The following is a 13,409-nucleotide window of genomic DNA, read 5'->3' on the forward strand; positions in this document are numbered from 1 at the left end:
CCACAGGGCACTGTTGGCTGGATATTTTTGGTTGGTGGACTATTCTCAGTCCAGCAGTGACAGTGAGGTGTTTAAAAACTCCATCAGCACTGCTGTGTCTTATCCACTCATACCAGCACCATGTCATTGTCACTGCAGTGCTGAGAATGATCCACCACCCAAATAATACCTACTCTGTGGGGTCCTGACCATTGTAGAACAGCATGAAAGGGGGCTAACAAACCATGCAGAGAAACAGATGGACTACAGTCAGTAATTGTAGAACTACAAAGTGCTTCTATATGGAAAGTGGAGCTGATAAATATATATACAGTGTATCACAAAAGTGAGTACACCCCTCACATTTCTGCAAATATTTTATTATATCTTTTCATGGGACAACACTATAGACATGAAACTTGGATATAACTTAGAGTAGTCAGTGTACAACTTGTATAGCAGTGTAGATTTACTGTCTTCTGAAAATAACTCAACACACAGCCATTAATGTCTAAATAGCTGGCAACATAAGTGAGTACACCCCACAGTGAACATGTCCAAATTGTGCCCAAATGTGTCGTTGTCCCTCCCTGGTGTCATGTGTCAAGGTCCCAGGTGTAAATGGGGAGCAGGGCTGTTAAATTTGGTGTTTTGGGTACAATTCTCTCATACTGGCCACTGGATATTCAACATTGCACCTCATGGCAAAGAACTCTCTGAGGATGTGAGAAATAGAATTGTTGCTCTCCACAAAGATGGCCTGGGCTATAAGAAGATTGCTAACACCCTGAAACTGAGCTACAGCATGGTGGCCAAGGTCATACAGCGGTTTTACAGGACAGGTTCCACTCGGAACAGGCTTCGCCAGGGTCGACCAAAGAAGTTGAGTCCACGTGTTCGGCGTCATATCCAGAGGTTGGCTTTAAAAAATAGACACGAGTGATGCCAGCATTGCTGCAGAGGTTGAAGACGTGGGAGGTCAGCCTGTCAGTGCTCAGACCATACGCCGCACACTGCATCAACTCGGTCTGCATGGTCGTCATCCCAGAAGGAAGCTGACGCACAAGAAAGCCCGCAAACAGTTTGCTGAAGACAAGCAGTCCAAGAACATGGATTACTGGAATGCCCTGTGGTCTGACGAGACCAAGATAAACTTGTTTGGCTCAGATGGTGTCCAGCATGTGTGGCGGCGCCCTGGTGAGAAGTACCAAGACAACTGTATCTTGCCTACAGTCAAGCATGGTGATGGTAGCATCATGGTCTTGGGCTGCATGAGTGTTGCTGGCACTGGGGAGCTGCGGTTCAATGAGGGAAACATGAATTCCAACATGTACTGTGACATTCTGAAACAGAGCATGATCCCCTCCCTTCGAAAACTGGGCCTCATGGCAGTTTTCCAACAGGAAAATTACCCCAAACACAACCTCCAAGATGACAACTGCCTTGCTGAGGAAGCTGAAGGTAAAGGTGATGGACTAAACCCAATTGAGCACCTGTGGCGCATCCTCAAGTGGAAGGTGGAGGAGTTCAAGGTGTCTAACATCCACCAGCTCCGTGATGTCATCATGGAGGAGTGGAAGAGGATTCCAGTAGCAACCTGTGCAGCTCTGGTGAATTCCATGCCCAGGAGGGTTAAGGCAGTGCTGGATAATAATGGTGGTCACACAAAATATTGACACTTTGGGCACAATTTGGACATGTTCACTGTGGGGTGTACTCACTTATGTTGCCAGCCATTTAGACATTAATGGCTGTGTGTTGAGTTATTTTCAGAAGACAGTAAATCTACACTGCTATACAAGCTGTACACTGACTACTCTAAGTTATATCCAAGTGTCATGTATATAGTGTTGTCCCATGAAAAGATATAATGAAATATTTGCAGAAATGTGAGGGGTGTACTCACTTTTGTGATACACTGTATGTGCGTGTGTGTACACTGTATATATAAAATCATAAATGTTCGGACATTTAGAAACACAGCATCATGTTTTAATTTACATATACTTTTCCCAGCAAGCACCATTTCATTAAATTTTTCGTACATTTAGCCCCACACCCACAAACTTATCTCTAACTATTTGCTAAAATGATGATTACAATCTGCTTATGTTCCAAAATTGACAATCTGATAAAATATCCCATTATACTGGCAACCACATTTTCCCAGTCACAACACAATCATAAAAATCAACTTCAATCTGCAGTGCAATAAATACCTTTTGTTCTGGACGTCTAATTTTAGACCTTCTAGTGCATATTTAATTGTATTTTTAGTATTGTAATATGTTCTGATTCTGTACAACACACAACTTGAGTAAGATGCCATTAGTCCAATCAGGCATGTGTAAGGTCAATATTAATGAAAACCCTATTCCCTAGTAGTTTTTAAGCTCTAAAAGTATGTGGACACCCTCATAATACTTTTTTTCAGCCTCATCAATTGCTAATAGATGTATAAAATCAAGACGCTTTCCTGTTCTAGCATGACTGTGGCCATGAGCACAAAGCGAGATCAATACTGCATATTTAAATGAGTAAGACATGTGCAAACCAGGCCTTGCTGTCCAATAAAAGCTCACAAATGGTCGTGGCCTACCGAGAAGAGAAGTGCCTGTAAATTAACGGGGGAGCGACCACTGCCTATAATAACGTACCAACTGCATATTATATGCACTATAGTTCTAAAATGTGGTGTCCACATACTTTTGGTCACTATTCTATTACTACTACACAAATTCTGGAACACTTGATGGTGCCAGTCCAGCACATTAATGCACATGTTTTTTTAATGAATTGTCATAATAGTTTATGGTCAGTTAGTATAAGTCCAATTAGAGTTTTTTACTGTTTTAAAAGGACATTCATAGTCGTCACTGGGCAAATTTGGCATGCTAAGAGAAATCTGGTTTGTTATTGAATGCTACAGGGTCCCAAACAATTTACAGTGCACACAACCAGTGGAACAAGGCATGTCCAAGAAAGGATGCTCTGAATCCTTCATGTATACTGTTGAGTTCATTCATTGCATAATTAGTGGTAAAAAAACAACAACAACAACACTCAGGCATTTCAGTAACGTTATATCAAGTCCTACAGGCTCCAAGGAGGAACGAGGTCACTCAGGAGAAGAAAAGTTCCTGACAGATCCGCTGCGTGTCGTCGGGTGATTTGACCTCGTGTCCGATCGTCCGGGGGTCAGTGTAGATCTCGTAATCGTTTCCTCCCTGAGCGAGAAGGAAAGAGAATGGGGGATTAAGTGTGATTACATGCACAATAATTATCAGAAGAGGAAATGTTTCTTGCCAAAAGTATGTAGACACGCCTCTTAATTAGCACCATGCGTTCCTGTTCTACCATAATAGTGCTGGCTCTATAAGACACGCTTTGATAAGTTGGTGTGGTGTGGAGGAACGTAAAGGCTTAGTCACAACCACATTAAAAAATGCTGGGATGTACTTACTATTTGGATTTTGTCCCCAAAGAAATGGATGGTTTTGTAGGTGTCCTTTTCTACGATGCCCAGACAGTACCGCTTATCCCAGCCTTCTGGGAAGACGTCAAAGCTGATCTGCCCTCCTACAGTGCACACGTGACATGTCAGTGATAAAATGCATCATCAAGCAAGAAACCACAGAGCCTTTAAGCCATTACCAATAGAGAACGCCAATCCTTTTTGACCAAACTTCTCTTTCAGAACAGCCACGAACTTCTCTCGGATCTTCTCTGTCTGAAATGTAGTTACACACACAATACCTTCAGGGTTTGCTACATTTCTAACCATCATTCAACCTCCAGATGTAAGCTATATTGGCAAAAGTGTGTGGACACCCAACCATTAGCTTGTTGGAGATCCCATTCTTCAGAATACTTGTACCCATTCAGTAAAAAGAGCGTTTGTGAGGTCAAGCATTGATTTATTTGTTTCATTTCATTTTAATCAACTGTCTTTAACCTGGTCAGGGTCACGGCGGGTCTGGTTCCACCAGGAAACAATAGGCACAAAGCAGACATATCCTGGACAGAGCGGTGATCCATTGCAGGAATTCAGCTACCCCCACAGACATACATTTATTATCTGTTAAATCTGTGTAGACACCCGGCCTGCTGGAAGCACAGCTGAGATTCAAACCCAGATAGACCACTGTAGCACCTGAGCAGTCAGGCTATGATATGAATCGAAAAGACCTGACATTCCAATACATTGCAAATTTTTTTATTTTATTTAGCTCTGTGAAGGCTCCTGAAGTTTCTCCAGACCAAGCAGTCATCCTGTTGACAACTGGTGAGGCTGAACCTACTAATTGGATAGTCTGGTTTGATTCCGGGCGGCACGGTGGCTAAATGGGTAGCACTGTCTCCCCACAGCAAGAAGGTCCTGGGTGTCTGCGTGGGTTTCCTTCGGGAGCTCCCACAGTCCAAAAACATGCAGTCAGGTTAATTAAAGACACTAAATTGCCCTATAGGTAAATAGGTAGGGTGTGTGTATGTGTGTGTATATGTGTGTCTGCCCTGTGATGCACTGGTACCCCATCCAGGGTGTTACTGTGTGCCTTGCGCCCCCCCGTCCCCCCGACCCTGATTGGATAAGCGGTAAAGAAAGTGAGTGAATGAGTGGGTCTGGTTTGTGTTTAAGACTTACCTTGTCAAGCTCAAAAAATTCAATTCGCTCCTCCTGGCTGCAGCTTCGACCAATGGGAGAAATGTTTAGCATTCCATTCCGAAACTCAATAAACGTGCCCCTAAGATGCGAATGTGAGAAAGCAAGAAGAATTTACATGATGCACATTGGACCAGTACAGTCAGCTTCAAAATTATTGGCAATATTGGTTAAAAGAGCTGAGAATGTTTTCACTGCTATGGAACTAATAAAGAAATTGAAAATGACTACAGCTGTGTGAGGATTAAAGTGGATTTTCTTCTCAATGGTAACAGTTTTTTGTGATTGAGGAGTTTTAAAATGTACAACTAGAAAACACCAGCATTTGCTTTCTTATAACCACAATGTGTCTGGAATTTGCAACAGGAGACTGGGACTGGTTTCTATATAAAAAAAAAACACTTTCTGTCAACAAACAGAAACCCTTCAGGTGGGTTGAGCACAGTGGTAAGACAGTAATACAATAAATAACCTAATAATAACTATTAAGAAACTGTCATGTTTTGATGTTTTTTCCTCAAAGTCCAGGACAACCTTGTTAGGATGCATGGAATCATGGGCTCATAAAGTACATAAAGTACCAGGAGATACTAAATGCAAATCTGGCTGCATCTGGATCATGCTTGGGTCTTCTATTTGGACAGTGATCCGAAATACACATCCAAATCCGAAAGCAGTGGCCCGCATTTAATTTGGAGTGGAGTCTATAAGTAATTGAAGGTAAGATTTCTTTAATTGGGACCTTGGCACCAGACCCACTGTTGACCCTGATCAAGAGGAAGTGGTTACTGGAAATGAATGAACGGATGGATGAAACTGTAATTTCTCAGCTTAACCAGCAGACCAGTCCAGACCTATTGAGTACAAAATAAATGTCTAGTGGGGCACTTGGGTGGTGCAGCAGTACACTGTGCTAGTCCCAGTACTGCTGAGATCCAGGGCTGAATTGGCAAATGTACATACAGACATAACTGGCTATGTCTAATGGGGGTGGATTGGTGTCCTGGTCAGGGTGTGTTACTGCATCGCGCCCAGTGATCCCTGCAGCCCTGACCAGTATAAACCAGAATAAATGTAGTGCTTTCTGCTGGTAAAGATGTGGATTTGCATGTCCTACAGGGAATTCTGCATAGGTTTTTCAGAGGAAGACAACTGTACCTGTGAAGAATATAAACTGGTACATACAGTGCTGTGAAAAAGTATTTGCCCCTTTCTGAATTTTTTATCCCTATTCTAGTCGTGTCCAATTACCCTGATTGTGTCCCCTATACTGATTCGACCCTTTTGCCGCTGAGGACGCCACTCAACTGACTTGCGCCCCCTCTGGCACGCAATCAGTACAGCCTGCATTTTTCACATGCACGAGCCGAGTTCATACACCGAGAGACACTGCGCACGGAGGGTCACACCCCCCTCAATGTTATTCCTCAGCCCTGTGCAGGCGCCGTCAGTCAACCAGCAGGGGCCGCAGTGGCACCAGTTATGAGGACCTATGCTTCGACTCTACTATACTGCCGCCCAACCCAGTCGGAAAGGCAGAGCTGAGTTTCGATACGATGTACAGTGGGGCCAAAAAGTATTTAGTCAGCCACTGATTGTACAGGTTCTCCTACTTAGAAAGATGAGAGAGGTCTGTAATTTTCATCATAGGTACACTTCAACTATGAGAGACAAAATGAGAAAAAAAAATCCAGGAAATCACATTGTAGGATTTTTAAAGAATTTATTTGTAAATTATGGTGGAAAATAAGTATTTGGTCAATAACAAAAGTTCAACTCAATACTTTGTAACATAACCTTTGTTGGCAATGACAGAGGTCAAACGTTTCCTGTAAGTCTTCACCAGGTTTGCACACACTGTAGCTGGTATTTTGGCCCATTCCTCCATGTAGATCTCCTCTAGAGCAGTGATGTTTTGGGGCTGTCGCTGGGCAACACGGACTCCACAAATTTTCTATGGGGTTGAGGTCTGGAGACTGGCTAGGCCACTCCAGGACCTTGAAATGCTTTTTACGGAGCCACTCCTTCGTTGCCCGAGCGGTGTGTTTGGGATCATTGTCATGCTGGAAGACCCAGCCACGTTCCATCTTCAATGCTCTCACTGATGGAAGGAGGTTTTGGCTTAAAATCTCACGATACATGGCCCCGTTCATTCTTCCCTTAACACGGATCAGTCGTCCTGTCCCCTTTGCAGAAAAACAGCCCCAAAGCATGATGTTTCCACCCCCATGCTTCACAGTAGGTATGGTGTTTACTCAGCATTCTTCTTCCTCCAAACACGCCGAGTTGAGTTTTTACCAAAAAGTTCCATTTTGGTTTCATCTGACCACGTGATATTCTCCCAATCCTCTTCTGGATCATTCATAAGCTCTCTGGCAAACTTCAGACGGGCCTGGACATGTACTGGCTTAAGCAGGGGGACACGCCTGGCACTGCAGGATTTGAGTCCCTCTCGACGTAGTGTGTTACTGATGGTAGCCTTTGTTACTTTGGTCCCAGCTCTCTGCAGGTCATTCATCAGGTCCCTCCGTGTAGTTCTGGGATTTTTGCTCACCGTTCTCATGATTATTTTGACCCTACGGGATGAGATCTTGACCCCAAGGGAGATTATCATTGGTCTTGTATGTCTTCCATTTTCTTACAATTGCTCCCACAGTTGGTTTATTCACACCAACCTGCTTGCCTATTGTAGATTCACTCTTCCCAGCCTGGTGCAGGTCTACAATTTTCTTCCTGGTGTCCTTCGACAGCTCTTTGGTCTTGGCCATGGTTGAGTTTGGAGTCTGACTGTTTGAGGCTGTGGACAGGTGTCTTTTATACAGATAAAGATGTCAAACAGGTGCCATTAATACAGGTAACGAGTGGAGGACAGAAGAGCTTCTTAAAGAAGAAGTTACAGGTCTGTGAGAGCCAGAAATCTTGCTTGTTTGTTATTGACCAAATACTTATTTTCCACCATAATTTACAAATAAATTCTTTAAAAATCCTACAATGTGATTTCCTGGATTTTTTTTTCTCATTTTGTCTCTCATAGTTGAAGTGTACCTATGATGAAAGTTACAGACCTCTCTCATCTTTCTAAGTAGGAGAACTTGCACAATCAGTGGCTGACTAAATACTTTTTGACCCCACTGTATCTAGAACTCTCGATTTTTGGATATGTCATTTATTTAAAATTTACACCTGGTTTGTGTAAAGAAGTATGTCATCCCAGTTAGTCAACAAGTTACATTTAAATACAACAGCCATGTTGAATAAATGAACTTGTTTTATAATGATGTCACAGGTCCTGTGTGGTGCATTTTTAAAGATCACTCACCTCTTTTTGGGCAGTTTGATCTTTGCCATGTAGTCTAAACAGAAGTTGATGAAGTCCTGTAAAATCTCCTCCCCTAGATAGGCTTGAATACTCTGGTTATGAAAACACAAGTAATGTAAGCAATACACATCAGAAGGTGTCAAGCCTGGAGCTTTGCATGTGATTGTAATCAAAAGTGATCATCACCTGCACAGAATGTAGCTGCCCAAATCTGTAGGCAACCAAACCGTTCTCGGCGAAAACATAGTCCACTTGTTTAGTCACTGCAACAAATAACAATAGAAGGGAAGCTGTGTCAGGCATCAGTCATGCAGCTCATTTAATACTGAATGTTATACTAATGTGTCAAAAATATCGTAATATGGCCAAAATTATGTGGACACCACTTGTACCAAATGAATTTGTGTGGATTATATACACTATATTGCCAAAAGTATTCGCTCACCCATTCAAATCATTGAATTCAGGTGTTCAAATCACTTCCATGGCCACAGGTGTATAAAACCAAGCACCTAGGCATGCAGACTGCTTCTACAAACATTAGTGAAAGAATGGGTCACTCTCAGGAGCTCAGTGAATTCCAGTGTGGTACCGTGATAGGATGCCACCTGTGCAACAAGTCCAGTCGTGAAATTTCCTCACTACTAAATATTCCACAGTCAACTGTCAGTGGTATTATAACAAAGAGGAAGTGATTGGGAACGACAGCAACTCAGCCACGAAGTGGTAGCCACGTAAAATGACAGAGTGGGGTCAGCGGATGCTGAGGCGCATAGTGCGCAGAGGTCGCCAACCTTCTACAGAGTCAATCACTACAGACCTCCAAACTTCATGTGGCCTTCAGGTTAGCTCAAGAACAGTGTGTAGAGAGCTTGATGGAATGGGTTTACATGGCCGAGCAGCTACATCCAGGCCTAACATCACCAAGCTGGCTCCGTCTGGCAAACTGATGGACGAGTCTGGGTTTGGCGGTTGCCAGGAGAACGGTACTTGTCTGACTGCATTGTGCCAAGTGTAAAGTTTGGTGGAGGGGGGATTATGGTGTGGGGTTGTTTTTCAGGAGTTGGGCTCGGCCCCTTAGTTCCAGTGAAAGGAACTCTTAATGCTTCAGCATACCAAGAGATTTTGGACAATTTCATGCTCCCAACTTTGTGGGAACAGTTTGGGGATGGCCCCTTCCTGTTCCAACATGACTGCGCACCAGTGCACAAAGCAACGTCCATAAAGAAATGGATGAGTGAGTTTGGTGTGGAAGAACTTGACTGGTCTGCACAGAGTCCTGACCGCAACCCGATAGAACAACTTTGGGATGAATTAGAGCGGAGACTGCGAGCCAGGCCTTCTCGTCCAACATCAGTGTCTGACCTCACAAATGCGCTTCTGGAAGAATGGTCAAAGATTTCCATAAACACACTCCTAAACCTTGTGGAAAGCCTTCCCAGAAGAGCTGAAGCTGTTATAGCTGCAAAGGGTGGGCCAACATCATATTAAACCCTGTGGATTAAGAATGGGAGTCACTCAAGTTCATATGCGTGTGAAGGCAGACGAGCGAATACTTTTGGCAATATAGTGTAGGTTATATACGTTTATAGAAACTGAGATGTTACTTTTAATAGGACACCATCATATTTGTCCTGCTCTAGCCAACTTTAGGTGCAGTTACAATAAAGTGGAAACATCTAAGAGCAACAACAGCTCAGCATTAGTACACTGAATTCCAGACTGCTTTACGAAGCAACTAGCTTGGGATCACTGAAGTCAATTCAAATAGATGGTTAGAGGTGTAGAGAAATCATCAGAGCTATTGGACTCTGGAGCATGACCTGGAGTTACACTTTACTATCTGGCAGTCTGATGGACCAATATGGATTTAGTGGATGTCAGAAGAACGAGGTTCTTAAGAAATGTGCTTTTAAGTTAGCGGCAACATTTTAGGGAAGACCCTGGTACAAAGCACAGTCCTTACTGTGCCCGGGCAGATCCCACGCCTCAACCCAATACTGCACCTTTGGGATGAGTTGGAAGGCTGATGGCAAACAGAGCCTTGATATGAGGTGTCCACAGTGATACAGATGTGTGTTGCATATGGCAAATTGTTGTTGAAGTTTCTCACCATCGTCACCCAGCTGCTCTTTGATCTTGGTCAAGTCTGAGCCCCCGACGACTCCAACCCGGACCTTCTGTCTTAGCTTGTTCAGGAACTCTAGCATGTGTGGAGTGGCTTTCTAAGAAACAAACACACAAAAAGTGTAACGTTAAAGTAACTCTCAGACTGTTAACGTGTTAAATCTGATGAGCCCTGGAGTTGACACACAGGCTGTTAAGCACTGTATTATTTATTTGTTAATAAATGCATGTGTTTAGACTGTGGAAGGAAACCGGAGCTCCCGGAGGAAACCCACACAGAAAGGACCAGAATCGCTCCATCTGGGAATCAAACCCAGGACCTTTTTGCTGTGAGGCGACAGTGCTACCCACCAAGCCACCGTGCTGCCCAAACAGCGTTAAAAAGATAAAGCAGTCGGCCGCTCAGGTGGCACAGCGGTAAAAACACACGCTGGAACCAGAGCTGGGATCTCGAATACATCGTATCGAATCTCAGCTGTGCCTGCCGGCTAGGCTGAGCGGCCACATGAACATCGATTGGCCTGTTGTTCAGATATGGGCGGGACTAAGCCGGATGGGGTCTCTCTCGGTCATGACTGGTGCAATTACGACCTCTGCTGGCTGACTGATGGCGCCTGCACAGAGATGAGAAAAGTGTGCTCTCAGGGTGTGTCTCTCCGTACACAACTCTGAGCTGCACTGCACTCTTCAAAGTGCAGGTGATAAGATGCATACGGCATGCTGCCCACGTGTCGGAGGGGGCGTGGGTTAGCTTCGTTCTCCTCAATCAGAGCAGGGATCGGCATTGGTGGAGAGGAAGCATGATGCAATCGGGCAATTGGACGCGCTAAAAGGGAGAAAAAGGGGAGAAAATGCAGTTTTAGGATGCACTCTTTGAAAACACAGCATGCATGATATGCTGTAAAACCGCTTTGCACTTGTTGTGCCATTGTTTCCTAAGGAGCGTCTGCAGATTTCCACTACTGAGCATAGTGCACACGTGCACATTCACTGTTTTGATGCTCAGTTTTTACTGCCTGCTGCTGCGCTCAAAGTTCATTCTGACTGATCTTTGACTCAGTTTGCTGCTGACCATTTCAAAGCACCGCCAATGAGACAAATTGTTTATATGACATTGATAGAAGTGAAGTACAGACACAACAAAGAGAAATTGATTCTCAGTGCTTCACAAAAACCCTGAACCCTTTTATTCAACCTTTAATCTAGCATGATGTTGTGAGGAAAAAATACAGCACGGCGACTTGTCATCTGTGAAATTTGTAGACCAGGTTTGCATTTTAGATAGCAAGTTTCCTCATCCATGTATCGCTTGTCGTGTCTTTGTAGCTCTTTAATATGATTTGATCTACCATTAGATTAACAAGCCATGTTATTATTTTGCTTCCTATGTATTCAAAGCATGACTCTGCAGAGCTTCATGGTTGTATTGTTTGTTTGTTTATTAGGATTTTAGCGTTATGTTTTACACTTTGGTTACATTCATGACAGGAACGGTAGTTATTCATTACACAAGGTTCATCAGTTTACAAGGTTATATTGAACACAGTCTTGGACAATTTAGAGTCTCCAATTCACCTCACTTGCACGTCTTTGGACTGTCGGAGGAAACCCACACAGACACGGGGAGAACATGCAAACTCCACACAGAAAGGACCCAGACCGCCCCATCTGGGGATCGAACCCAGGACCTTCTTGCTGTGAGGCGACAGTGCTACCCACTTAGCCACCGTGCTGCCCGCTTTATGGTTTTAAATTAAAATACATTACAAAAAACTGCATGTGAATAAACCACCAAGATAGACCAATATGAATTTAGCAAATACCAGGAGAATAAAGGAAAATCTTAAAACTGTTTTCGCAACCTTGCAAATAAACCACTGTTCCATGTTCTTTTATTAGGTGAATTTAAATTAGTTTTATTTATATGGGCACAGAGAAGCTGTTTTCATAATAGTATGATTAAGAGGCCAGTTAGTGTGAACAGTATTTAAAAATCCCAACAATACTCGTACAACACACACTCTGTTGTAAATACCATGTTAATGTCAATGCAGTGCTGAGAATTTTTTCCATTTTTTACCACCACTCTATTCTGGTCAGGGTCTCGGTGGGTTCAGCTTACCTGGAATCACTGGGCGCAATGGATCAACACACTCCAGACAGGATGCCAATTTATCAGGGGGGACCTCACCCATCCCTGCCTTAAACATAGCCAATCATGTCAGTATGGCGGTGCCGGACCGGCTGATAGCATAGTTGGGGGCGATTTAAAAATTAAATCTGGTCAGTGGGCTCCCTGGGGTTCCTTTTGATTGGTTGACTGGATACATAAGGTGACAAACTAAGCAACAATTACAGTCAGTAATTGTATACCTGCAAACATCATACGTACTGTAGGTAAGTTATAAAATAATCAATAAATGTACGTACCATATAGTTGTAAATAACAAAGCTTGATGCGTGATTTTAATTGTTGTATTTTAATTCATGTATAAAGTATTTGTTTCAATCATTCGCCTCTGAAAACATTAACATTCCTCTGACTTTAACTATTTGTGGGCGTGATCATTGATTAACCTCCACACTGTTATCAAGGCAAAACTAGAAAAGTTCATTACTCATTAATTTATTAATTAATACAGAAACGAAGGTTCGAAAACGATTTAATGTGTAAATATCTGTGGTACTTGAACGCACCATTTGTAAAGCGGTTTCACGAACGAAAATAAAATGTTGTTTCAAATTGATCCGCAAAATATCAAATTTAACGTAACAAATGAAGTCGAAAAAATACTTTTTATTTTTTAAATGTTAATTGTAGTTCATATGTTCAGCTATAACACAAAACACACTTACTTGGCGAGCTGCTGTTAAAGTTCCGTCCACATCAAACAGACAAAGTGTTGTGGTGTCCACACCCGAATTATTCATCTTTAATTTAAAATGTATATATTTATTTATAATAATTATTTACTAATTATTTCCAAATCTGAAGAGCAACTGGGAAGGACGAAACCATGCAGGAAAGACACGTCAACCGAATTGCAACGACATTACGATTAAATCTCAAACCACACCTTGCTTCCTACATATTCGCCCTATATGTCGGTCAAAAAACGGCTCGAACACTTTACGTAGTGCACTTGAAATTCAGATTTGATTCATTTGGTATTCGGCCTACTGCTGTGCTACAGAAAAGGGAAAGCTTTAAAGGACTCGTTCAATCGGTTTATGGCTGCGTCCCAATCCGCATACTACCTTACTAAATAGTATGCCTAAACCAAATCAAAAAGAGGTTAGTACGCGACTTCGGACACAGCCTAC

The 13,409-nt window shown here is 42.9% G+C and overlaps 1 protein-coding gene across 1 annotated transcript; it reads right to left on the bottom strand.

Annotated features, from left to right (window-relative positions):
• Positions 1 to 1,949: 1,949 nt before the first annotated feature.
• Positions 1,950 to 13,112, bottom strand: pmm2 (phosphomannomutase 2). The gene is made up of 8 exons (XM_063009798.1): positions 12,942 to 13,112; positions 10,072 to 10,183; positions 8,145 to 8,221; positions 7,959 to 8,050; positions 4,622 to 4,721; positions 3,634 to 3,709; positions 3,443 to 3,558; positions 1,950 to 3,206 (listed from the first exon to the last, which is right to left on the bottom strand). Exons 1-8 carry the CDS (start codon positions 13,014 to 13,016, stop codon positions 3,102 to 3,104), a joined length of 753 nt encoding a protein of 250 aa, XP_062865868.1. The 5' UTR covers positions 13,017 to 13,112; the 3' UTR covers positions 1,950 to 3,101.
• Between the last annotated feature and the right edge of the window lie 297 nt (positions 13,113 to 13,409).

This window comes from Trichomycterus rosablanca, chromosome 15 (genome assembly GCF_030014385.1).
Source record: "Trichomycterus rosablanca isolate fTriRos1 chromosome 15, fTriRos1.hap1, whole genome shotgun sequence".
NCBI lineage: Eukaryota > Metazoa > Chordata > Actinopteri > Siluriformes > Trichomycteridae > Trichomycterus > Trichomycterus rosablanca.